This window comes from Micromys minutus, assembly GCF_963924665.1.
Source record: "Micromys minutus genome assembly, chromosome: 2".
Classification (NCBI taxonomy): Eukaryota; Metazoa; Chordata; class Mammalia; order Rodentia; family Muridae; genus Micromys; species Micromys minutus.
Genome location: NC_137971.1, coordinates 14,038,981 through 14,066,399, shown reverse-complemented (window position 1 = coordinate 14,066,399; position 27,419 = coordinate 14,038,981). Strand labels below are relative to the sequence as shown.

Genomic DNA, 27,419 nt, shown 5'->3' with positions numbered 1-27,419 from the left:
CCTCTGTAGACACGGTGGGGGGAAGGGGGATCAAGGCTCAGAACTCTGCTGCTCTCTAAAAGCATTTCTTTGTTTGTATAACACTCCTGTGTGCTTCAGCTAGGAAAGCAAGGTTAGCTAATTTTGTCAGAATTATACCCTGTTCTTAGGTGTTCACAGGTTGTATGCAGCCAGGTATGTCTGTAATTCTTACTGCTCAGGAGAGGACCAGCTTGGTCAGCGTAATGAGACCTAGCTCGAAAATAAGGCTTATATGACACAAATTTCTTTGATTGGAAGATAAACTTTTCCCATCTTTTTATTTATTTAGTTTCCCTCGAGACAGGGTCTCACTATGTCACTCTGGCTATCCTGGAACTCATTATATAGACCAGGCTGCTGGCCTCAAACTCACAGAGATCCACCTGCCTCTGCCACCTGAATGGTGGGATTTAAAGTGTGCATTGCTATGCCTGGTAACTTTCTCTTTCTCTTCTTCTCTTTCCTTCTTCAAGGTTTAAAAGCTAAAGGTTAAAATTCATGGCCAGTAGAAGCCCAGTGTTTATTTCACCAAAGCAAGCAGTGTAGCTCTGCTCAGAGCAGACATGGTGGTGCACACCTGTAGCCACGACACTGGGGAGGACAGAAAGAAGGATTGGCAGGAGCCTGAGGCCAGCCTGCAGCAGGATATACGAGTGTTTCAAAACAGAAAAACCAAAAGCAAAAATGAAGTAGAGTTCTGCAGGGGGATGCTAGTATATGCGTATTATGTCTGTCCAGTGTTGCAAGATGTTACAGTTGAAGAAAGGGGGTCAAAGATGTGGGACCACAAATGAAAATGTATGGGGGTTTGTTCCTTGTAACTTTGTGAATATATAGTTATATAATTAAGTGATGCAGGGCCCGGAGATGCAACACTGTTGTTGTATAGTTGGTAGAGAACTCAACTGGCGTCTGTGAGGCACTGGGTTTCATTGCCAGTTTGACACACGCCTGCAAACTCTGGGCTTGAGGTAGGAATCGGGAGTTCAGGGTCACCCTTAGCTGCATGAAGAAGTCAAGGCCTGCCTGTAAGTCTTTGCATAAAAAAGAAACAACACGGAACTTTTATAATATGAACATTTGTTTTCTAGTATGTCTTTTTAAAACACTCAGGCTTCTCTGCTGCATATGATAGCGAGATACCCGAGCACTGAAGAGATTGAGGCAAGAAGATCAAGGTTTAAGGTCTGGGCTGGAGAGATGACTCAGTGGTTAAGAGCCCTGACTGCTCTTCCAGAGGTCCTGAGTTCAAATCCCAGCAACCACATGGTGGTTCACAACCATCTGTAATGGAATCTGATGCCCTCTTCTGGTGTGTCTGAAGACAGCTACAGTGTACACATATACATAAACTAAATAAATCTTTTTAAGAGTTTAAAGTAATCCTTGTTTATATAGTAAATTCAGGTCTAGCCTAGACAGTGAGATGTTGTCTCAAAAAAAAAAAAAAACCTTTGTTCTCTTAAGACATCTGCCTACAGGCAGTCCTGTAATCCAACTTGAAAAAAAAAACTCAAAATGGAAGGAACGTAGGAAAAATATGCCTAATATATAATTTTATAATACATTAAAATTATAAAATGAAGCTCCAAACAATAATCAGAGCCCATGAGTACCTGCAGCCATGTGGCCTGCAGCCTTCGAGTTATACTGTCACTTCAGTTTTGAATAAGGTTTTCTTGCAACTTTGCACATCTACATGTGCTTGTTTCCGTTCTTTGAATAAGACCCAAGAGCCTAGAAACACATGGTCCAGATCCTAAGGACCAGTAACATGTGTGGCACACAGCTAATCCAAGGGCTTGGTAAGTACAGACAGGATCAGGAATTCAAGGGCACCATGGCAACATAGTAGGCTGGAGGGACGGTAGGGCTACTTATGATTCTGACTCAAACGCCCCAACATTCAAGAGACTTAAGTAAATTTGTAATTTGTAGAGTCACTGACATGCTAAGTATTTGCATGCATGTACGTGTGCCAGGCAGTGTGACAGAACTCCTGGTCTTACAATGTGGAACTTTTCATGGAGAAGTTAAGTTGAACCGCTCATCTTGAAAACCGTTTTTAAAAGTCTACAAACAATTCTTTTGAACATTGTCTTAAAAGACCTCCTCAGGCCTGGGGGTGTAGTTTCATGGCGAAGTGTTTGCTTGGCACGAGTTCAGCCCAGTTCTGTATCCACACATTCACAAGATGTGTCAACTTGAATGTTGTTTTCCATTTCTCCAGTAATGTTCAAGCCATGAAGCTGAGCTGAAGAACAGGGAGGAGGGGTTCATGCTCTGCCCGGGGTTAGGGAACAGGTATTTATGAGAACTGACGGAATTTGGAGTCCGTCTGAGAGGCTGCTGGAGGCAGCAGTGTGGTGGAGTTGGGCCCTGGCAAGGATGGTAAGAAGCTGCAACTTGAAATTGTCCATGGTGTGTTGTGCCTACAACTGCCCAGCCAGTGGTGGAAAGGACTTGGCTCATCTCTACTCTGTTTCTCTTTGATTTGTTGTTGTTGTTGTCGTTGTTGACTCTTTTGAGGGGGCTTTTCTCCGGGTGCTAGGATCCAAGTCAGAGCACGCATTGCCACTGAGGCCCGACACCTGATTCTCCTAAACATGATCACTCGGTCAGTAGCCACGGCCCGTCCTCAAGAGTGGCTCCCACAGTTATAGGAGCAAGCCCAGCCTGAGGAGGGTGCCACCCACCCCTGCACTGGCAGATAACTCAGATTTCTAACAACTACCTCTTCTCGGGAGGTAATGTCTATGTCACATAAACCTGTATCCTCACTGAAGCTGCCCTGGCAGCCCAGGCCTTACTGGGAATATGTCCCTGGCTGTGTGTGGAGGCAGTGCCCCAGAGGAGGTTTGGACAGCCACTTACTCATCAGCCTTTGGGACCTTTGGAAATGGTAATGCTTTGGGTAAAGGGGGGCTTTTGTGTCCCAGAATAGCAGCAGCTGTCATCATTTAGAGCCAGCGACTTCTATATACAGCAAGAGCTTCTATGTATACACGCACGCATTGTTTATGGAACACTATTTTAGGATCCGTGTCACAGTTTTCTGGTTACTCTATGGTGGGAAAATCCAATTGGAAAAAATGTACTTAGCTCTAGTGGGGACAGTAAGGTAAAATAAGCACTTAAAAAAATGAAGTTTGCTGTTTTATTTTTACTTTAGCCTTAAGGGGTACAGAAGTAGTTAACTCCATAAATGATATTTATCCACATTCCTTCTCTTCTGGCAAGTTAAGCCACTGTAGCTCCTCTTGTAATATCAGATCAATTGCCATAGTGGACGGTGGCTCTCCAAGGCACGTGTAAGCATGCCTCTGTGTAGTTGGCAGAAACATCGATGAGAAAGTGGCTCCTTGTGTGAGTTGTATGTCTTGCATTGGAGGGTTTTTCTGAGCTTCTGCATCTGTTGAGTGGAGGGGGAAATGGGTAAGAAACGAGCTGTTCCAATACTATCCAGAGTGACGCCTCTTGAGAGCCAGGTGGCTGTGGTAGGGTAAGGGTGCCTTCAGGCAGAAGTGAGGAGTTGGGGTCCTGTGATGGGTGGCTGCTTCACCTACTTTCCTGTTCTGGGCAGACAGTGAGCGCTGGGCCCAGTGCTGTGGGAGGGGGGGTGGAAAGTGAGGTCCTCACAGGCAAGAAATAAACCTCAGTGGAAGGCAGATGGAGACAGGTATTCTGGGAGAATTTAGCCAGCGTGCTCCGAGTTCAGAATTGCAAGAGTGTTTCTACATGGGGGAAATGAAAAAGCTCCCTAATGTACTTAGGTAGAGTTATAAATTAAGGGTAATGTGAAAGGATTAAAAGCCCAGGAAAGCTCACAAACTATCAAGAGTCTGCTCACCTAAGGTGCCCTGGGCGATGGAAGACTCTAACTCCCACCCACATTTGTAGAAAGGCCTCTGTATGGAAACCTCTGTGACCCCCTCTAAGACACCTGCCCACCCACCAGGGCTGGAGCCTGCTGACGCCTCAGCTGCACATTCTCTGTGGTCACTGTGAAGACCTTCCACAGCTCCGTCAGGACCACGCACCCCCATCTGTCCCTCACATTCAGAATTCAGAGTTATGAGTTGTAACTGATGTATAACTTCTGGTCCATGCTCCAGAGACCTTAGTGACCCCATATCTTGCTCTCTTTGACTGTCTGAGGGATCATCTTCCCCTTTATCAATGATTCTAAACAGGGAACCTATGATGTCTCTTGTGCAGCTGTCTTCCTGTCTCCAGCATCGCCCTCGATTTCCTGGAACTGGAAACGTACCAGGTTGCCTGACTTTGAGGCCGTTTGTATGGTTGGTACAGGATTGCTCCCTTCCTAAATGGCCTGCCCCTGCATTTTGGACATCATAGTTTGTGTCGGTAGTGTGATCAGCACTGCTAAATCCTGTGGTCTTTGCACTTTGTAAAAGTGTTCATCTCATAGTCTTCCATGGATCTGTCATTCTTGTGATAGATAGATCTTGGTGCTGTCTAGATGTCACCTACCTCCTAACATGGGAGAACAACAGAGCTTCCATGACAACCTCTCTGGTTCTCCCTCTTTTCTGGTATTGGTTTTTCTGGGCCTGCCACAAGCCAGTGTTATCTTGCAAAGCCTTGGGCGGGTCTCTACCCAGATCCACCTGGCCCATTCTAGTTAGGCTCTGTCATTGTGAAGCTGCCAGCCCTTGCATTTGAAGTCTCTGACCTGTCTTCTTCCTTCATCCTCCACCTTACGTTCCTGGAACTCTGAGTCTCTGTGAGAATAGCAGTGACAAGTTGGTGTGAGCTGACCCTGAAGTCATGGGTCAGCAGGTGTCGGGGACATTGGGGAACTGAGAAGAAATGTTTTTTATCAGTTATACCACAGTAGACACCAAAAGACTGATGCACAATACATTTAAAAGTATATTTGTGTATGTATGTGTGTACGAGAATACATACACACACACACACACACACACACACACACACACACCGGGCATGCAAGTTCCATAGTATACATGTGGCGGTCAGAGGACAACTTGTGGGTATCAGTCCTTTGCTTCCGCTGTGTGGGTCTCAGAGATCAAACCCAGGTCTTTAGGCTTGGCCATGAGTGCTGTTACCCCCTGAGCCATCTTGTCAGCTCATCAATAAATGACTAATGATGAGGGCTGAGGATGGAAGTGAGCAGGCAGAGGGAGGAGGTACTGATGTGATAGTCAAGTCTCTGGCTGCACTGTGCACAGTAAGAAGAGTGTCCACCCAAAACCTTCATCTGCTGTCACCACCATCCTGTCCAGCCTCACTGCCTCCTCCTCCTCCGTGCCCCTGGGCTCTTTTCCACCAGCTGCTCAGGACTGTCACCTCAGCAGCCATGACGGTTGAAATGCTATGGAGATCACACTCGGAGTGAAGGCTGAAGTCTGTACCATGGTGTTAGCTTTCCTCACTGCTGTGACCGGATACCTGTCAGAACACAACTAAGAGAAAGAGGAGTTGTTTGGGTCATGGATTTGAGGGACCTTTCTGTCAGGGAAGGTGTGGCAGTGGGTAGTGAGGTGACTGTCACATTGTGTTTACATTCTAGAAGCAGAGGTTGATGAATGCTAGTGCTCAGTGTGTTCAAGGCATGAGACACACGTATACACATACACACATATGCATATATACTCATACACACTTGCACACACTCACACACACACTTGAACACACACACGCATACACACTCATACACACTCTCACACACTAGCTCACATACACATGCACACACCTTATACAGTAGGAAACCCTAGCTTTGGTCTTCCCTTCCTCCCTCCGTCCCTCCTTTCCTCTGTGAAACCTCCCTAGACACTGTCATAGACAAGCCCAGAGATGTGTCTCCTAGGTGATTCTACGTCAGTCAAGTTGACAGTGAAGGTAGCCATCTGACCTCTTTCCACTGTGATGCCCCACCCTGCCTTGTAACTCCTTCCTCTGCTGGTTCAGTTCCAACCACACTGGCCTTGTCCTCTTCCTTCCACCCATGCAGCATCCCCTGTCAGGGCCCCTGCTGTCCTCTACCCACAGACTGCCCAGCTCGATTGCTTGCTTAGTTTCCTTGTGTCCCTCACTTTTTGCCTGGCAGGAAGACCTTCATCCATGCTGTGATAAATGCAACCCACCACCTTTTCTCTCTTCACCACACACCAAGCACAATCCCTTGTGCCTTTTTGTCTATTTCTCTGAGTGTCTGCCTTCCTACTAGACTGTTTCTTGAGAGCCAAAGCTTTGTTCTGTTTCCTGTGGAGTGGCCTAGACATTTAGTACAGTCTGTTGAATGAGTAAGTAAACTAACTCATGTGACTGTTGAGATCTTGATACTTAAGAGTATTTTATGACCTATGTGGTGTTCTAGGCAGATCTCTCCTGACTGGTGTTCTCACCATTGTAGATCAGATTAAACCCAATTCTCGTGGTATTTAAAGTGTGTTGGCTTCCCTTGACTAACACAATCTAGTTTCCTTGGGAGATTTTTTTTTTAAGATTATTTGTTTTTAAGTATGCTGATGTTTTGCCTGATGTGTTCAAGGGTGCCAGGTCCCCTGGAACTGCAGTTACAGACAATTGTGAGCTGCCGTGTGGGTGCTGGGAATTGAACCTGGGTCCTTTGGAAGAGCAGCCATCTTAACCACTGAGCTGTCTCTCCAGCCCTTCCTTGGGAGATCTTAACTACAGCTATTAAATTCTGTTTCCCATCTCAGGTTGTTTATTAGTACTATGGGACCAAGTTCAGGCTTTAGAGAACACTCATTTATTTTATCATTAGTCCCATAGAGCTGACTCTTGGGGAACTTTATTGATTTCTGTTTATTGAGTTCCTACTGTAGCTTTGTTAGGAGGCCTGCCAAGCCATTTCATTTGCTCCATCCTTGGTGAGCAAGGGAGTAGTGACGTCCCATGCTGACGTTGCCCCCTGGAGTCCAGCAGCGCAGCAGTAATGGCGAATCTGAAATGCCAGCTTGTTTCTCTTTACAGGATTGCCTATTCATTTACTTCCTGCCCTGAGTCATGTTGAAGACTCTGCAGGCTCCCCTTGCCTTGTGCTCAGATCATTAGGTCTTTCTGACTACTGGATGTCATTTTTTTTATTAGTACAGCTGTGTGTGCTTGTTCCTAGTTTGGTTCTACTTCAGCTGCCCCCCCTTGGCTCTTTTCCCCAGCTGTTTCGGCTTGTCTACTGCTGAATTTCACGTCACTGCCAGCAACGGAGAAGAGCAAAGGCGGCTGTCTGCTCATCAGGCAGCAGGTGACACATACACTTGTCAGCCCAGTCCTGTTGAGTGTTGACATCGGTGGATGATCAAAATACAGATAGTATCTGACACTGAATGTTTGGGCTTAGCAGCACGCAGATGTGGTAACCCCTTATCACTCAGGGCTGGCTTACCAGTCCACAGAAAGGACACCAATAGGAAACTTTGACACACATAGGGAAACAGGTCAGAAATTTGGCCCTCATTCTGCATCCTTGGCATTACCGGGTCCAGCACACAGTGAAGACCAGCTCCTTGTGTCCATGCGGTTGGGAGCCATACAGCTGATGACTGTCAAGCCCTGCGTGTTGATAAAGGCTCATTAGGTTTTCCCAGTCACACTGCTTTGTTGTCCCGCTTAAAGACCCAGGTAGGAACCCAGAGGTTAGGGGTTTATATACAGAACAGTTAAAAGTAGCTAAAATACTGTAATACCTTACAGCTGGGCCTAAGAATACCTTCTCCAAGCCCTCAGCAATTTATGCTTTTTTTTTTTTTTTTTTTTTTGAGACAGAGTTTCATATAGCCCAGGCTAGCCAGAAGCTCTATCTGTAGCAGAGAATGATACTGAACTTGTAATACTCCTGTCTTTCCCTCCTTAGAGTTGGGTCCACAGGTGAATACCACAGTCTGTTTTGTGTTGTGCTAGAGACTGAAGCCAGGGCCACCTGTGTCAAGCATTCTACCCACTGAGCAGGTCCCTGAGCTGTGCTATGTTCTATAAAGCGTTCATGTAGATTATTTGACTTACAGGGTATATTTAAAAGTCTTAGCATTGTTTGATACCTAAAATCACACGTTTTGTTGATGTCTGTATTTTATTATTATTATTATTATTATTATTATTATTATTATTATTATTATTATTATTATTATTATTTTGCTTGTTGTGAAGGAGACAAGTGAATATACGACCCCGCTTGGTGGCAAGTGCCCTTGAACCTGCTCTCCAGCTCTGGATTTTTACCCTTCAGGAGTTAGATTCCATCTATTTTTAATCTTTTTGTCATGTTTGGGTTATTAATTTCTTTGAGATATAGTCTCATGTGGTTCAGACTGGTCAAGAACTCAATATATAGCTAAGGATGACCTACATTCCTGACCCTCCTGCCCCTGCCTCACAGATGCTGGGATCATAGCTTTGCACTGCATACCCAGCCTCTTGACCCTTTATGCACATCATGGTTGCTTTTCTGCTTCCCATCCCACCTTGATTCTTCCAGCACTACAGCTGAGTAAAAGGGTCTCATTGAGGCAGGAGGATTGCTGTGAGTATGAAGTCCTGAACTACAGGAGACCCTCTCTCAAATAAAATTTAAAAAATTAACGAAGAGGGAAGAGGAGGAGGGACCTTCACTTTGCCATTTTCTTTCTTAGAAAGTAGTTTGCAGTTTTATCTCCAGGTGAGGCCTAAAGACTTGGCTCCTGCAGTGACTGGTTAGTGGGACAGGTACCTGCAGTGACTGGTTAGTGGGACAGGTACCTGCAGTGGCTGGTTAGTGGGACAGGTGCCTGAAATGATGGTCTCTAAAGGCACCCCTCCTACTTTGAGCTGACACCAGGAAGTGAATTCAGGAAACAGGACTTCTCACCAGGAACTCTGGAGCTGAGAGGATATGGCCCTGGGTCAGTGCAGAGCTTCAGGGTGAGGCTGAGGGTGGCTGCAAGGGGCTTGGAGAAAAACCTGCATTTGCAGTCCAAGGAGCTAATTCACAGAAATGGCCTCTCCTGGAGTAAGGCCCTTCACAGGTCTGTGGTGCCTTGGAGCTGGTATTTCAAGTATGTCCATATGCATGTAAACGAGTCGCTCCGAGACAATCTGATTATGCAGTAGTTACTCTGCTGAGAGTAGCGCCTCAGTGGAATGGAAAGTTCATTTTGAGTCTAATATTAGACCTTGCTTTGGAAAATTCCTTTTAAATGATCACAAGCTGGGAATAGCAAAAGAATTTAACTTTCGACAGACAGCATTCACCAAGAATTTTTAACTGCTTATGTTGGGTCCCTGGGAAGGCAGATGTGAGAAACCGACTGGCCGGTTGACTAGACCAGAGCTGCTTGGCTTACTGCAGGCTTCCTATCTGTGGCTCATAAGTGTACCCCCCCACCCCAGTCTCCTTTTCTCAAAATGTTTCCATTCTTTGAATGTGAGCTTGGGGAGGGGACACCGTTAGAAAGCCTACTCATTGGACAATCCAGATTTCTAGACTTGCAAACTGTTACCTCAGTGACAACCAGCAGGGTAGCAGCGTAGATTTGTGGGTGCAGTGGGAACCAGCTGTCCTGCAGAGCCTGAGCCAGCCTGTTTCCCGAGAGTATGTATAGAGAAGGTAACTCAGGCTGGCTGGGTTTAGGTGAACTTACTGCGTAGAGACCGTACCTAGCCTCCTACTTAAATCGCGCCCACTCATTGTGTGAAGTTTGTGTTCATTTCCTTTAAAGGTATATTTTAGATACTTTAAGAAAATCAACATTAAGTTTGAGAGATGTCTCTTTATGTTTAAAAAAAAAAACTATTCTGAAATTGAAACACATCTCGTAATCAGTGTATTTGTTTAAAGTAGATTCTCTTTCCTTCTGGTTAAGCTGGTAATAGTTAGTGATGGTACCTTAGACTTGGGCATGTGTATTACCGTTACAGTGTTAGCAGTTACTGATCACCCAGTGGATGGTGGGCACCGCTCTGTTGGGTGTCTGCCTTCCTGCCAACCCTGTGAAGGGGCAGTTACCACAGCCTGGTTTTCGAGATAAAGAGTCTGGAGCTCAGAAGTGTGGCTGTGGCTCCTTGGTTATCAGCTGCCGATGCCCGGCAGGTGGGGGCGGTCAGTTGCTGGCGTTCAAATCTAAGACTGTTGAGCGAGCTTGGGAACCCAAGTTCTTCCCTGCCCCCCACCCACCCCCTAAAGCAGAGGCACAAAGCATTGTCACGTGGTCCTCTTAATTTGTTGGATTTAACAGATCCTTTAGACTCATATAAATTATTGACGGAGTCAGAGAGATGACTCAGCAGATAAGGACACTTACCGGAAAGCCTGCTCACCTGCCGCCAGTTCCCGGACCCACCTGAAGGCAGAGGAGCCCTGACCCCAGACCGCACATTATTTTCACTCACACAGTACACACACCACAGGGACAGTTTTAAAAGAGCCTAAGTTTCTGCTTTTATATTTATCGTGTTTGATATTTACTGTACATGAATTTAAAGCCATGACACTTAAAACATATTTACCTATGAAGCAATTTAAAGGCTAATAATGAATCCATTGTGTGTTAACATCAATAACATTTTTATTAAATATAGCTGTTTTCAAAAAACCACAGAAAACAAGGAGTAATGTCAGTGTTTGTGTCGTGGGTCTGTGGCCTCACACAGATGGGGATTTGGGGAAGGGAGGTATATGTTGTCACAATATTGATATTACACCAAAGCTTTCTTTTGTTGTGTGTGGGGTACATGTATGTCATATATGCCTGTTAGTGTAAATGGGTGCCTTTGTTCATATGGAGGCCAGAGGTAGGCTTTGGTTCTCTTCAATCTTTTTATATTTTTCTTTTTTGGGATAGTCTTAATCTAAAACTCATTAGTCCAGCCAGAGAGGTTGGCTAGGACCCTGCCTGTCTCTGCTGCTGCGGACCTGTGCCGCTGTGCTTGGCTTCTGACATGGGTTCTGGGGACCCACATTCTGACCCTCAGGCTTGTGTGGCAGGCAGTTCACTGGCTGAGCCACCGTCCAGCCCACTAGAGGGTCTGTTTCTTTTAAGATGGAATCTCCCTAGATTGTTTTCGCTGTTCTAGAACTCACTCTGTAGACCAGGTTAGCTTCAAATTCAGAGATCTGTCTGCCTCAGCCTCCCTAGTGCTGGGATGAAAGGTGTGCAACACCCTGCTCTACCCAGTAGAAGTTTCTTACAGGTTGTCTACTCTGTGGAACCTGAGATCCTGCTGGTTTGCTTTGGGTACTTTGAGCCACTAACACTCTTTTGCCTAAAATCTTTGCAAAAGAATTTTGAGGACTAGAACCTAGGAGGACTGTCCCCTCTGCAGGCAATCCATGCAGAGCTGACCGTGGCTCTCCTTCCATGGGAGGTGGGGTAGGATTGATGACTGGAGGGGACCTTTTCAGCGTATGTCATGAAACACAGACTAAGCAGACTAAGGCTAGCAAAGAGTGGGAAGACATAGCAGCTGGTCTGAGGATGCCTGGACTGGATGGTGAAGCATAAAAATGCCTTCAGAAAAAACCAGTGCAATGCAAACCAAGTGCGTGGAGTTGAGACATGATATATTGATGGCGGTGTCTTAGTTTGACAAGTGTGTCATGACGTTGCAAGGATTAGCAGTGGGGACCTGGAGAAGAGTTGATAGCAACTCTCTGTGGGGGATTTGTGGCTTTTCTGTAAGTCTAAAATAGTTTCCTTAAAAAAAATATTTTTTTACATTTTGGTGTGTGTGTGTGTGTGTGTGCATATACACACACAAGGAGAGGGTATAGTTGTGTATATGCAGAGGTACATGTGTGGAGGTCATAGAACAACGTTTTGGAGTTGGTACTCTCTACCATGGGATCTGGAGATCACACTTAGGCTATCTGGTCTGTATTGCAAACATATGTAGCTGCCGAGCCGTCTTGCTGGCCCTTGGGTTGCTTTTTTGTTTTCTTTTTTACAGTAGTCTCTATAACTCAGACTTGCCTGGAATTCATGGCATTCTTTCTACTTGCCTCTGCCCTTACTCATCTGCTAATGCCTCTTTGGAAACGTGTGTTGTGGGGCTGAAAAGACGATGGCTCCATGGATAAGAGCTCATAGTGCTCTTCTAGGGGACTCTAGTTCAGTTCCCAGCACCCTTGTTGGGCCGCACAAACTGCCTGTGTCTCTAGCTCTAGTGGCTCTGGCGCCCTCTTTTGGCTTCCACAGGCACCTGCACTCGCATGCACTGACACAAACACACCTACATACACATAATTTAAAATAAAAAAATATTTTTAAAAGGACACTGGTTCTATCTGGTAGTCGAAACTATTCATGTATTCATCTCACATTATCATCATTAGTCACTTGAAATATTAGCAGGGCTGGAGAAAGGGCACAGTTAAGGGCACAGGACAAGCTTGGATTCAAGTCCCAGCACCCACATTGGTGACCTACAACCCTATTCCCAGGGGAGCCAATATCTTCTTCTGACTTTCATGGGCACATCAGGCATATGTATGGAGCACAGACTACATGCAGGAAAAACTTCTAGCACATAAAAAAAAACATCTAAAAAGAATTATCCCACTCAGTTTTGTAGATTTTTTAAAAGTTACTACACCAGATTATTCAGTATTTTAAGGGCTACATTTCTTACTATCACTACTCAGTTCATCAAAGAAGTCTTTCCTGAGGGGCTGAGGATGCAGCTTGGTAGTTAACATGGCTGCTGTGAAATTCTACATCTCCAGCATCCATGTAACATGCCTGCAATGTTACATCAGAGAAAAAAAGACACACTTGGTCTTCATAGGTACACTCATGGGCACGTGCAGACATACATACACATACATGTATACAAAGGCCTTTACTAAGAAGGTATCAAAGTCATGATGAATGTGAGTTTCTTAAAATTATAGTTTTCTACTGAAATCACAGTTTTTAAATCATTAATATCAAATTCTGCCCAGGTTTTTTCTTGACATAATAAGTTCATTTCCTTGAACATGTCTACCAGATACCTATGTCTCAACTACCGTTTGTCATGTAGTCAATCTATCAACTAAAAGTGATGTTTAATGAAATTAGCTTGGCCTGGGAGGATGCATGCTCGGTGGAAACATCTTTGCCTGACACGTGTGAAGTCCTGGGTTCCTTCTGCAGCATCACAAAAAGTAAACTGTGTTGAAGACAACTCACAACCAAGCCAAGGTCTCTCAAGGCAACTATTGTTCCTTTAGCTTGTTATGGTGTGTCTCAGGTTGTCACGTAGGATGTGTAATGATGTCCACATCTAGTGCGGATCTGACTTGTACTGCTCCAGTGAGCAAACCCTTAGAGACATGGGCTTTCCCCTCCCACTGTGGCTGTGTGTAGGGATGACTCCTGCTTGTTTCCATGGTAGCATTTTGGAACACGTGAGGATCTTTGCCTGTGATCCGGAGTTAGCACAGTAGAGAAGGCCAGTTAACATTTGAATATGGTGCTGTTGACCTTATACGGGTCTTGGATCTCCCTGGAGATCATGGAGTTCTCTCTCCATTGAGGAAACTGCTAATGTGTCACAGAGGAGGAGCTGATGGTGCTCAATGTCACGTCTACTAGGAAGCAGAGAGCTAGGCACAGGGCAGCCTGTGGACAGTGACATTCCTCAGCATCCCTGCTCTAGTGACTCAGCAGGCCTTGTCCATTTGCCTGTGGAATTGGCAATACTGTTAAACATAGTGGAACATAGACTTCAGTAGCTCACTATTAAATTTGCTGAAAAAAAAAAAAACCTCCCTGTGAGCTTTAGAAGCAGCTCTGTCTACATGGATGTTACATGTGAAAAACGAAGGCATGAAGACTAAGGAGATGTCTCAGTAGATACAGTACTTGCCTCACACTCAAGCCTGGCATTCAGGCTCACAAGTCTGTAAAAGTTGGGGCAAGCATGGTAGCCACTGGAGGCAGAGACAGGAACCCTGGGCTAAGCTGGGAATCTAGACTATGGAGATTCTGAAGGTGGGTTAGGTGGGAGACCTTGCCTCAGTAAAAGGAAGAGTGGTTGTAAGGCTACCTTATGTCAATTTCCGGTCTCCACACACATGCATGCACACATATGCAAACAGATATGTATAACATACATATGTCCACATGCAAATGAAAGAACAGGTATATCAGTGTGTGCACTTAGGAAGGTGGGAACAGGAGGGAGGTTCCAGGGGCCGTACAGGCCAACAAACTGGGTGAATCACTGGGCTCTGGTTTCAGCCAGAGATCCCATCTCCAAAATAATGTGGAGAGTGATGGAGGGTGACAGCCAGTGTTTGACCTGGGCCTACACACATGCACACACGTGTGTTGGTGCTGGGCTGGTGGCACATCCCAGTGATAGAGCAAACAGGCTTGTGTTTGCTCCCCACACAGAGAAGAAACGTGTGCAGCTGTGTCTATAAAGCAGCTAATGAACTGGCCTAGGAATCCGGAAAATGACCTTTTCTGCTTTGTCTTCTGTCTTTAAAGGTAAATCTCACCTGGCCATTGTGCAACGAGTGAACAATGAGGGTGAAGGGGACCCATTTTATGAAGTTCTGGGAATTGTCACCTTGGAAGATGTGATTGAAGAGATCATCAAATCTGAAATCTTGGATGAGACAGACCTGTACAGTAAGTACCAGTGTCTCTGTGTGCCTTTGCTGCCTCTGTCCTGCTGCCTGGATACTTCTCCCCACAGTTTGGCCTCTCTAGTATAATTACACGGCATTGCCTGGTGCCTTTACCAAACGAGAAGGAAGGGCAGATTCAGTGACATTGAGTGGCAGCCTTCTCTTCTGTAGGCAGCTTCTCCTGGCCATGAATCTAAGCACATTCAAATGTTGACCTCTGAACTCCACAAATGCATGCACAGGTGTATATACCCTCCTCGCCCCCACACACAGAGAATATTGTTTTCTTACCTGCTTAACTGCCTGCTTTTGAAGGGCAGATGGGGGATGGTGAGTATTTAGATCAGGCAGGAGGAGGCCCTAAGGGTGAACTTGACCCCTGAGTTTTGGCCCTGCAGCCTGTCTCATTGAGTTCACAGCTAGCTCACTGAACCAGGGAACTGAAGCCTTCACCCTCAGCGAGCTCGTATCATGTGTGGCTCTTTTATTGTTTTATGGACGGGTGTTTTGCCTGCATGTGTATCTGCATACCACATGTATGCAGTATCCAAGGAGGCCAGAAGAGGACATTAGATCCTCTGTGACTGGAGTTAAGGTGGTTGTGAGCTGTCCTGTAGAAACTAGGAATTGACCCTGGGTCCTCGGAAGAGCAGCTGGTGCTCTTAATCACCGAGGCATCTCTCCAGCCCCATGTGAGGCTCTTTGAAAAGCTGATCAGGCCAAGGAGGCCCAAGGCTCCCGGGGCAGGGAAGGAGCGCCTGGGTTGTGTATCCTCTCAGCTTTGAAACAGAGCTTGTAGGACTTGAGCCGTTGTGGGCCCAGTGCATTCCAGGAGTGCCTTGCTCAATGAAAGTGATTTTATCTAGTCTTCTTACAAAGGAACATTACACATTTTAACATCTCCAAGATTTCGTAGCGTCTAATGAAGACAAACTTTTAAATTGTTAAGAATTATCTTTGAAAAATGTGCCCTGTCCATCTTAATACTTTTTTTGACTGTCTCACACTTTTGATGTTTAGGCTGTCAGAGATGTCCTAGTAGAGAAAATATCGTTTATGTCATTTTCATCCGTTTATGATCCTGTACAATGCATGTGCAGTCTTGATGTGGGTTCCAAGGATCCACCTCAGGTTGCTAAACTTTGGGGCAAGTGCTTCACCCACCGGACCATGCCACTGGCCCCCGGTCATTCAGATTGAATGAATATCCATATGTATCTATTTTCCTGAGATAGTCCTTGCCTTGGCAGGACAAGATAAATGTTTATGAAATCTTAGATACATTTTTTAATGGAAATGTTACTAAATGTTTACTAGGCTGTCAGTGAAGGGACTCATTTCATGTTAAGTTACGTGAGGTGACCTCTTGGTATGAAATGCTGAATTTGTAGCTTCAGGGTTATTATCAATCTAGGTGGAAGGTCAGCCATGATAACAGCCACTTGCCATTAAAGAACTGTTTCTAAGTGTTGCATTGACTTCTACTTTCTGATTTTTCAAAAGAATTTGAGATAGAAGTGTAAAAGCCTCTAGTCATTGATGTTTTATCCTGGACAAGAGCTGGTGATACAGACTCTCACATCAGAGCAACTGGGGCCTTGCCCTTTGCTGTTTTGTTTTTTTGTCCCCCGTTTTCTTTTATTGTGGGGTGAGGGGAGGGTGTTGACAGTTTGATGCTGCAGCCTAGGCCACATTTGACCCTATAGTTCTCTTTCCTTCTAAGTGCTGGAATTACAGGTGACCGCCATTACCCAACTGGGGTCTCATCGTGTTGGGCTTTTCTTTCTCAGCACTTCATCCTGAAAAATGGTTTTTGTAGGGAATTCCCTGTAGATCAGGGGTTGGCAAATCATAGTCCTCAAGTATCTGCTGTCTGATTTCATACAGCCTATGAGGCCAGAGTGGCTACTCATGATTTTTAATGACTGTGAGGAAAAGAAAAAACACCAACAGAACAATTACTGTGATATGTAGAAATTAAACAAAAGGTGAAATTTCCATCTGCTGTGCCCCTCATTTCTGCTCCCTGCTTTTGCAAAGAAGCAGCTTGGAGTTGGCAACAAAAGCTGGAGTCTGGGTACATCCTCTCTGGCTGTTCCTCCCAGATCACCCCCATGTTTACCTGACCTTGAACACGCACAGTCTGGGCAGGAGTCTTCCTGAGTGATGAGCAGGGTCTTCCTGAGTGACCTTCTTGGGGAATCTTGCTTGTGAGTTTATTTTCTTCCACCTGAGGCGTAGAGGCCCTCTACCTGGCAGAGACAACTTCCCTGCCTGTGGTGGGTCTTCCCTGGAGTGCTTTGGTAACACTTGGGGCCAGTCTACTGTTCCATGATTCTGGATGCTCCTTGTGTGGTTTGTCCTGCCTGCCCAATCTTAGCTCTCTAAGGCAGCTGCAGACCCAGGAGAAGCCATGCTCTCTGTCCGTCCTGTGAGACTTCCATGAGGTCCCTGGTCCCCGGAGAGATCCTGGCACCCTTGGAAACAGTGTTTGTTTCTTCATCACTAAAAAGCCCTGATTTTGATTTCTCTTTCCCGATTCCCACCTCAGCCGATAACAGAACAAAAAAGAAAGTGGCCCACCGTGAAAGAAAGCAAGATTTCTCTGCCTTTAAGCAGACGGACAGCGAGATGAAGGTTAAAATATCACCGCAGCTTCTCCTGGCCATGCACCGTTTCCTAGCAACAGGCAAGTGCGCTTATCACAGTATGAGATCTACAGGCCCTGGAGCCTTCCTCACCACACTGACTGGGGGGCTGGGGGTGGAGGCTGGGAAATGGGGTGACAAGTAATGCCACTTTGTGTTTTGTTTCTTTTTTTGTTTGTTTTTGTTCTGTTTTGTTCTCTTTAAATTCTCTCCTCTCCTGTGTTCAGTGTCGGCATGAAGCCTCTGAGACATTTGCCAGGGGTGGACCAGTAACTTAAAATTGGTCTGAAAGGTAAGGACGAACGTTAGTGCCACACTGCATGTGTACAGTAGGTCAGGCCACCTCCTCCAGCTAAGCCCGAAGGCGAGCCAGCTGGCAGAGTAGGCAGACAGTGCAGGCCAGGCGTCACCTCGTTTGATTGGACAGTTGAGTAATTCTCTCTTCAGCTTGCCTTGGAAGAACAGTTGGACACCAATGGTAATGCAGGTGCTAAGACTCACAAAGAAGAAAAACAGACACGCAGAATGAAATCCTTATCTTTTATGGTTCCGATGAGATGAAAGATTTACGAAGTTGGGCCTGGACTTCTTGGTGGCTTCTTCAAGTCAGATTGTTAACTTGGACCCCACCCAGACGCAAGCATTCACATGGCTAAAGCCACCAGCCCAGCCAGCACTGACTGCTTCCAAGTGGTCAAGGCTTAAAGACCTAAGAGACTGGTTAACCTTCCCACATCCCCAAACAGCCCTAAGGAACTCTGTTGGCCAGGGAAAGCGTGAATAAAGTCTGGAAACTTCCAGAGGCTTGTAGAAGACATCAGTTTCCAGGAGCGTCCAGTAAGCTTTACCCAAGAGCAGTCAGCAGCGTATCAACAACGTGAGGCAGGATGTCACCTACCCTCAGACCCACGGACATGCTCACTGTTCACATTTATGACATGGGAACGTGTCCATGACTTCCTGTTTCGTAGGAGTCCCCCCAGCCCCAGAGTATGTGTATGCCAAGACCACACTTGTGGTTCTGTGTGTACACGCACACACAGGGCACACAGGCACATAAGCCTAGGCAAAGCACTGGAAAGAAATACTCACCAAATTGCTCCAAATGGCTGTCTAAGAAGTCAGCTTACAATTTTTATTTTCTTTATTTTTTTTGTATTTTACAAATTCCCTGCAATGTACTGTCTTACTATGAAAAAAAAAATCACATATGTGAATCCAGAATTTGTAGCTTTTGTATATAGCATCTAATTTAAAAATAAGTTTAAAATCATTTGCTATTATTATCTTCCAAAACTGGTACTGTTGTTGTTTATTGTGGAAGAACCACACTTAAAACTCAGTTACCATGAAGTCTGTATTTATGACAGTACCCTGGAGTCCGCAGCTTTTGAGTTTCCTGTTGTTTTAAATGAAGTGATTGTCTTTGTCGGTGCTGACCACCATTTTCTTTTTCATTGGCAAGTCAGAGTGCATGTGGATGTGTGCACGACGTTGCTTTTATTCTGAATCTCTCCCTTGGTGGTCCCTGGAATCCCTCAGGAGAGTGGTGTGGGGAGAGCAAGAGGTTGTTGGAGCCCGGGTCTATGCACCTGTCCTAACCCACCCTCCGAGCTTCTCAGCAGCATCTTCCTCCCATCGCTGGTGGTGGCAGTCAGACTCTTGTGGCTTGAGTTAAGGGTGTCCCGGCCCTCAAGGAGGGAGTCTGCTGATCCTTTCCATCAATCAGAAATATAGGGCACTGTATGGGGCAGAAACCAAGGGCAAGTTGAAAGCAAAGGTTGAAGGACCAGACTTGACTATTCCACTATTGTAATTTCTCCCAGGTAATCTGACCCCAGTGGCTCACCAAACGGAAGTCTGGTTCACCTGTGTTGTATCTTTCTGTCGCCAAGTATTCTTCCGATCTGAGCACCTCAATTGCTGGCGTGGCCTTTGCCCTTCTTTGAAGTGTAATGTCAAGTTGTGTTTGTGTCTATAGAAGTAGAAGCATTTAGCCCATCCCAGATGTCAGAGAAGATCCTCCTAAGGCTGCTAAAGCACCCCAATGTCATCCAGGAGCTGAAGTACGACGAGAAGAACAAGAAAGCCCCTGAGTGCTACCTCTACCAGCGGAACAAGCCCGTAGACTACTTCGTCCTCATTCTGCAGGTCAGGACTCACTCTCGGCTCACACCCATCTCTGCTCTGACGAGGCCTGGCATAGGCGAGCAGGCTCGCCTTAACTTTATGTGCATGCATGAGGATGAATGTGTGTGTGTGTGAGTGTGTGTCTGTGTGTGTGTGTGTGTGTGTGTGTGTGTGTGTGCATGAGTGCATGTGTTTATAAGGGGTGCTAGATCTCCACTTGTATAGCTGGGTGATGGTTCTAATAGGAGCTAGTGCACTCATTTTACATCTAATACCAAAAGGTGCCCACGCTTTGCTGCTGTGCCAAGCCAAGTGACCAATGTCATTAGTGACTTTTGAGCATTCGCTAATGTGCCTGTTCATGTCCAGATCTTGGTGGGCATTTGAAATGTATTATTCTGGGTTCCTTGGGTTCTCTTGATATCATCATTTCTTTTGTCCATTCCTCATTAGGACTTGATCTTTTATGGTGACCGAGACATATCTTGGCTTTCTTCTGTTATCTGTGTCTATCCTAGTAACACTGTGAACAGAACCCACTTAGCACTTATGCTGCTGGTTACTAACCAGAATGTTTGGCTAGAGACTGCTGTAAAAATGATGGTTCCCCCAAAGCATTGGTAACTAATAGTGACCAATGCCCTGTCACTAATATGATACACACTAATGTGACACAACCCCAAATGTGCTAGGGAGGCCATTGTTCCCATCCCTCTTGGAGCACTTGTGATGTCACAGTTGCATATAGCCGGCACTGCACTTGGCATCCTGAGTAAAACCTAGTTTTGGGGACTTTTGTACCTCTTCTGTAGCAAGTCACTTTCTCAGGAGGTCTAGGTTCCTTTTAGTACAAGGATACTGAGTGTGTGGGCCTCCTCCTGGTTCATGGTTACTTCCCGGATATAGGCTGAAGGCACCAGAAGTCAGTGCTCAGCTGACCCTAGAATTCATGTAAGTTCAGCAAGGCCCAGTTATCTCAGTGAGTGGAGAGAGAGCTCCTGTAGGTGTCAGGAGCTCAGGCAGGCATGTGAGACTCTTCAGTGTCTGGAAAGAAGTAATAGGAAGAAGAAGCTCTGGGGATTTCTGCTTCTGGCCCACTTGTTCATAGTCTATCTCAGAAACCTGTCTTAAAGATTCATTTTTCTTATGTGCATGAGTGATTTGTCTGCATCGTATGTCTATGCACCACCTGTGTGCCTGGTGCCAACAGAAGCCAAAAGAGGACATCAAAGGTCCTGGAGCTGGAGTTACAGAGTTTTGTGAGCTACCCTGTGGGTGCTGGGAACTGAACTCAGGACCTCTGCCAGAGCAGCCAGTGCCCTTGACTGCCGAGCCATCTCTTCAGATCCAATTATTATTTTTTAAAGATTTAAACATTTTTATGTGTTTGTATCAGTTTTTAAAAACAATCGTCTATATTGAGCATGATTAATGGGAGAGGCACTTGTAGAATCAGGGATAACTGTATAGAGTCAATTTCCTTTTCCACTTTTACATGTGTTCAAGGGTTGAACTCAGGTCACCAGACCTATGCTGCAAGTGCCTTTGCACACCGAGTCATCTCATAAGCCCCCAAACCACAAACTATTTACAATAAACTTTTAGGGGCTTAGGGGCTGGAGAGGTGGTTCGACTGTTAAGATCACTTGCTGATTTAGCAGAGAACCTGGGTTCAGTTGACATGGTGGCTCACAAACATTCGTAATTCCTGTTCCCAGGAATTAAAGCGATCCACTGCCTTCTGATCCCTTTCAGGCATCAGGCACACATATAGTGCACACACATAGTGCACACATATAGTGCACACACGTACATGCAGACAAAACACTCAATCACATAAAAATAAACCTTTAAAAAGCTTTATGGAAGAGCTGGGGGTGTGGCTCAGTTGGTACAAGACCTAACTAAATTCACTCCCCAGCAGCTCATAGACCTTAGGTGTGGTGGCATCTACTCTCAGCAGTGGGGAGGCCGGGCAAGGAGATCAGGAGGTTAAAGGTCATCCTGAGCTACATAGCAAGTTAAAGGTCAACCTGGGATGCGTAAGAACAAATAGATAAACAGATAAATTGTGGGAAAGAGAAGTTGTAATCCCTTTTCATTTCTAAGGATGTCCTTTACTGTGTTGTATAGGTCATTTATACATATCTACCTGTGTCCGAATACCTCCGCATGTTAGACACTGTGCTGTGTTTGTTGAGTGGATGCTGTGGGTTTCATAAGTAGTATGTGGGGCTGGTGAACAGGCCCATGGGGTATTTAAGTTGCAGACTTTGGCAAAACCCATGTTCTTGCAAACTAGCCAGTTATCCACGGTACCAGAGAATAACAGGACAAATGCCGTACCACCCTCGGTCAGTCAGGTACAGCTGTTATCTTTTGCCAAGTACATCTACCCTAAAATCCTGCCATCCCAGCACAACCCATGCCAGTGTCTAGAGCATGCTCTCTGCGTTTCAGGTACACGCAGTCAGGGAAAAGCATCAGTGCCTGCTTTCCCTGCTTCCCTGCATTCTGCAACTCCAGGGGGGGGGGACCCTAAGTAATTGATTTGAAAATTAGAATTACATGTAGAAGTGCATCATTTTAATATTAGTATTTGCCACAAGCTCTTGTGTAGCCTACGTATGCACATTTTTACATGCATGTTGTATATGTCCATGCGTTCAAGTGCTCATGGAGGTCCAAGGTTCATATTGGAAACCATCTACTATGGCTCTTCCGTCTCATTCACTGAAGCAGGGTCTCTCAGTCACACCCAGGGCTCACTTGTATGGCTAGTCTTGTTGGCCAACTGTCTTTGTCCCTCCCCTCTGAGGCTAGAATTACAGGTGTGCCACCACACCCCGCTGGCATTGTTGTGAGCATCTGGGTATCCAAACTCTGTCTTCAGTGCTAACCCTCTGAAGCATCTCCCAGCCCTGATTCTGAACTTCAGGTCCTTTTCCTTCACATCGCCTGTCCCGGGATTATATGTGTGCACCACTACACGCAGTTTACATGCTGCTGTGCGTGTTTGGCAAGCACTCTGCCTCCCAAGCTGTCTCTGTTAAAAGTTTTTAGCTTAAGTCCTATAGTAAATCAAGTTCAACTTATTCAAAGTAATGATTTTTAAAGTGTTTTTTAAAGATTTATCTTATATTAACTGTACTGTAGCTGTCTTCAGACACACCAGAAGAGGGTATCAGATCCCATTACAGATGGTTGTGAGCTACCATGTGGTTGCTGGAAATTGAACTCAGGACCTCTGGAAGAGCAGAGGAGTCTGAGCCATCTCTCCAGACCCCAAAGTAATGATTTAAGTAAACCTGATTAAAAAATTATTTTGTCATTTATATAACACGATATAAACTAATATAACTAAAAACAAATCTTCAAGTTTTTTAAAGTAGACTTTTAAAATTAAAATAGGTTCATGTGTTTTAATAAATGAGGTAATAAAAGTCCAATAAATCACAATGAAATCTGTATTGTCTCTGTGTGTTTTCAAGAAACGTGTATCTAAAAGTAGAAATGTGGCAGGGCAGTAGTTCAGTTGGTAAAGTGCTTGCCTCGCCTGCGTTCTTGCCCAGAAACTGTGGGAAGAGCTGAGCGAACGGTGGTCATGTGTAACGCCAGCACTGGGGTGGTGCACACAGGTGGGGTCTAGGCTCCTAATCTGTGAGCCCCAGACCAATGAGAGGCCTCATCTAAATATAAGGAGGGACATAGCTTAAAGAACACCACCACCTAAGGTCCTCTGCAAGCACACAGCTGCGTGCACAACTGCACGTCCATCTTCACGTGCCATGATGAACAGGCAGAGGTCAGAGGTCAGCCTTGGGAGTCTGTTAGCTTCTACCATATTGGTTCCAGAATCCCGCCATAGTCCTTGGGTGTTGTGGCAGGTGCCTTTACCTTCTGTGCTCCCAGGGCACATAATTGTGATGGTAGTGTTTTTCCACCAGCTTACCAAGAACAGTTGGATGATAATTTTAAATTACATAACCAGTGAGATAAAATTAAGAGTTGGAGATAGATAAACATAGAAGTCAGAGAATATGCCTCCTGAAGGGTTGGTTTTGCTTTTCTGAGGCATCATGTATTGTCAGGCTGACCTCATACTTGCTATGTAGGTAAGGATGACCTTGAACTCCCGATCCCCCTGCCTTTACCACTCAAGTACTGGGAATACAGGCATAGTTTGATCCTTAGCACTGCTTAAGCGAGCGTGGGTGATGGGCACCGGTTCCCTACACGGAGGAAATCAAGGCAGCATCAGAATTTCCAGGTCACCCTCAACTACGTATTGAATTTGAGACCAGCCTGAATGATGTGAGACTTTGCCTTCTTAAAAGAGAAAGTCTTTAAAAATGTATAACTAAGCCTTTTGTTTTAAGCTTGGAGTAGCATCGTATACTTTAATATATACACTTGAAATGAGTTCATAATTGGAAAGCTCAGTGAATATGATACGTTCTTGTTCGAGTAGAAGAGAAAGAACCCCCTGCTCTGTCACACACACCCATAGAGCCCTGGGAGTCACTGCTCTACCCTCACTGTCCCAACCCTTGCCAGGGTTACAGATGTGTACAGCTGCTCCGGCTTTTATGTGGGTTTGGGAGTTCAAACCCCGGTCCACGTGTTTGCTGGCATGCACTTTACCCACTGAGCCATTTCCCCAGCTCCCCTCTTCTTATTTTTTTTTTACTATAAATTGTTAGCTCAAATTGTTTGTACAGGTCAGTGGATTTTCCAGCACGTCTGTGTGGGTGAATATGCTCTGATCAGTCCCCTCTTCAGGGGGCTTCCTGGGGCCTCTTCTCACCCCCTCTATTCTCCTTCCCTGTCAGCCTGTGTATAGGAGAGTGTAATTGGCCCTCCAGAACTAACGTACCTAAATATCAAGTAAGTGTGCTCTCCCGAGCACAGGGGGGACTGCGAGCAGTCCTCAGCACAGTAAACAGAACGCCTGGGCAACACCTTTGCCAGGTGTTTAGTGGACAGAAACTTTCCCTGGCATTACTCTTGCTCATTTCATGTGCAAATTAATGTCCTTTTCTTCCTCCTCCTCCTCTTCAACTGTCTGTCATACTTTTTACAGCAATTCTGCCCTCTCCGGTCTTTGGCTGCATTTGAGCAACTCTGAATGTTCTTTCCCTGCATGCTGCTGCTACTTGACCTGCAGTGGACATGCCTGAGCTGTCTCTGGGCACTGCGATCTTCTGTCTCTTCTGTTCTCTCCTACTCAGGGCTTCTCAGACTCTGACGTGCACCTGGATCACCCAGGATCTTGTCACATGCTCCCAGTTGGTACAGAACTGAGCTTAGCCGCTAGGATTTGAGTCGCCCCACTTGGTTCACCACTATGGCTATAGGCAACCAGACGGCTGAGCACGTATATAAAGTCACATTTGCCCAGCATTTTTAAAGTATCCATTTATGAAGTGAACTTGAAGAATCCCAGGCTCCTATGTGCAGCCACCAGAAAGCCATGGCTAGAGAGCATACAAGTGGCACAGTCACACGAGGACCAGACAGGCATCTCTGAGTGGCATTTTTTCTTTCCTTCCCCTTTTTTGTCTGTCACAAGATCTCATACAGCCCAGGCTGGCCTTGAGGCTAAACAGTTGATTGTCATTGTCATATGCCTCCTAAGTGCCTGACTTTATGCTGATCAGACTCCGGGCTTTGTATATGCCAACTGAGCCACATCCCCAGTTTGCTGTCTCCGATCTGATAGCGAGTCCCAGTGGTGGGTTTTGTGACTGCAACAAGCACAGGAAGCACCCAGCCCAAGAGCGGACCGGCCACAGTGGCCACAAGATTACCTACTGCATGGGTTATTGGGCCACACTGACTCGGACAGCATCACATCTGACTGAAGCCAGAGGTGGGAGCTCACTAGCACATTAGGCACATAGAAGAAAAAAAGAAGCTATTACTTCATCCAGAGGAAGTGGAGATTCTGTGACTGAGTTCTCACTTAGGAAGCCATCCTTTCTCCAGCATTACACCTCCTTCCAGAGCCTTTTGAAAACTGTTATTAAGAATTATTTTTATACAGAGCCTTGCTGTGTAGCCCGGTTGGCCTTGAACTTGTGATCTTCCTATCTCTGCCTCTTGAGTTGGGATACAGTTTCAAACAAGCCAGCATGTCCAGGTAGGCCTCCTTCCCAACCTGTCCGGTTACCACCCTCGCTCCTCTGAGAAAGCCCGCAGCTCATCACGTCCTGTTCTAGTTTAAAAAATTATAAAGTAAGCTTATGAATAGTTCAAAAGTAAAACCGATAATGTAGAGCCTTCCCTATATGAAAAGGTGTATGGGAAGGCAGCTACTTGATTCTCTAAGCCATTTATTTCCCTGTAGGGATGGCTCTAATCTCACCCCAGTGAGGTTATTTGGAACTGTCCCGGAACCTGCCTATCTGAAAAGCTTCCCTCTGTGGAGGGTGGTCCAGCAGCTTTAAACTACAGCAAAGGGAGAATTAGCCAGTGCTGGGAACTATACCTGTGTCCTTCGCTGAGCTGACTGTCCAGCTCTCTGCTGGGATTTTATCCTCGTGTTACTTCATAGTGTGTGTGTGGAGGTCACACACTTCTGCAGGAGTCCATTCTTCTCCATCATGAGGGTCCCAGGGATCAAACTGGCTCCTGCCAAACCACCTTTCTGTGCGTGCGTGCGTGTGTGCATGTGTGCGTGCGTGCATGCATGCGTGCGTGCATACTTGTCTGTGGAGGAATTCAGTGTGTGCACTGCTCACTCCCCCTCAGACTCCTCCAGAGTCCTGTCTCCCTTCCGATTTTCTCCTTCCTTTTTAATCTGCTGTAAGTTTGGAAATGGCTCCAGATCTTGAGCCTAGCGCTGCTGCTGTGACCCTGTCAGTGGTTGGAGGGAGGGGAGGGGACGGTGGCAGGACATTTCCATGGAACTTTTCATGTTCAGTTTGGGGACATGTTTCTTATTTTCAGACTATATTTTCTACATTGGAGGGCTCGTTAAAATATGTGGTCTTGTCTGCGATGACAGGAACAGTAGATAATGAAATAAAAACCCCGTGGCTCTTATCTACTGCCGATTCTGGGAACCCAAACACACGGGAGCCACAGCCCAGCGTATCCACAGTGAGCTGACGGTTGAGACTCCTTGGCCAGTCCTACCCTGTCTGCTGTCTGCCCTGAAGGACGTAAGGGATGCCTGTGGTCTTGGGCATGGGGATGGACTATCTTTCTAGCTATCTTCCATTAGTCAGCAGACCCAGCCCCTGTGCCTTTGTGGGAGTCTTTGAGACCAAAAAAATCAGTTTCCAGATCTATGGCCATTGTTCACAAAAGCCAGGAAACGAGAGTCCAAACCTCAAATATTCCTAGAATGACCTAAAGAGCTTCTTGTCCTCCTACTGATAAACCCAGGGGAGGTGGCACCAGTCTTTAGGACCCTGTTTTTGAGGTTACTGGGTGAGGCTCCCGGCACAGCACAGAGTCCTGTTACAGAGCCTCCTTCCTTCGAGGCTGGCCCCAGGCCTGAGTCTACAGCCTGGCTCTGGCTGGGGGACTACTTACCCTTTTGGTTGGAACGCTTGATCACAAAGTAAGAACTCACCCACTTGCAGAGACCTGGAACACACACGGACGGTGTGCTCTGTGGAAGCAACACAGATGCACTGGATGGAAAGTCACTGTGAGGCTACGGATTAGCTCGCACACTTCAGTAGAGTGCTGTGCGGCAGCCATCTCTAAACGTGGCCTCTGTGGGTGCTGGGCACCCCAAATCTCTTCGGGATGAGCATGTCATGGTTCCTACGCCACTGAGCACCTCTACCTTTTCCTTCTGTAAGTGCTCTCTGTTCCTGCTGCCGCTTGCCTCTTTCCCTCTTTAAGGGCTCCCTGGCAACCCCGCGCCTAGCACCATGTTCTCTACACAGTTTCCACACCAACTTTGAAGGGAGTCTCAGGTCCCAGGATGCCTTCCCTCAGCTGCCCCTCCTGATGCTGATCCTCCTCCTCTCTGACTTCTGAGTGGAGGTGTTCCTGCT

General features: G+C 46.1%; 1 protein-coding gene across 1 annotated transcript in view; it reads left to right on the top strand.

The window, feature by feature from the left end:
* CNNM2 (cyclin and CBS domain divalent metal cation transport mediator 2) overlaps positions 1-27,419 on the top strand; it is a 115,524-nt gene that overhangs the window by 74,741 nt on the left and 13,364 nt on the right. Inside the window, exons 2-4 of the mRNA XM_080911154.1 lie at positions 14,484-14,627; positions 17,178-17,315; positions 19,256-19,425. Of these exons, the coding sequence (XP_080767280.1) occupies positions 14,484-14,627; positions 17,178-17,315; positions 19,256-19,425 (452 nt within the window). The remainder of the gene's footprint in view (positions 1-14,483; positions 14,628-17,177; positions 17,316-19,255; positions 19,426-27,419) is intronic.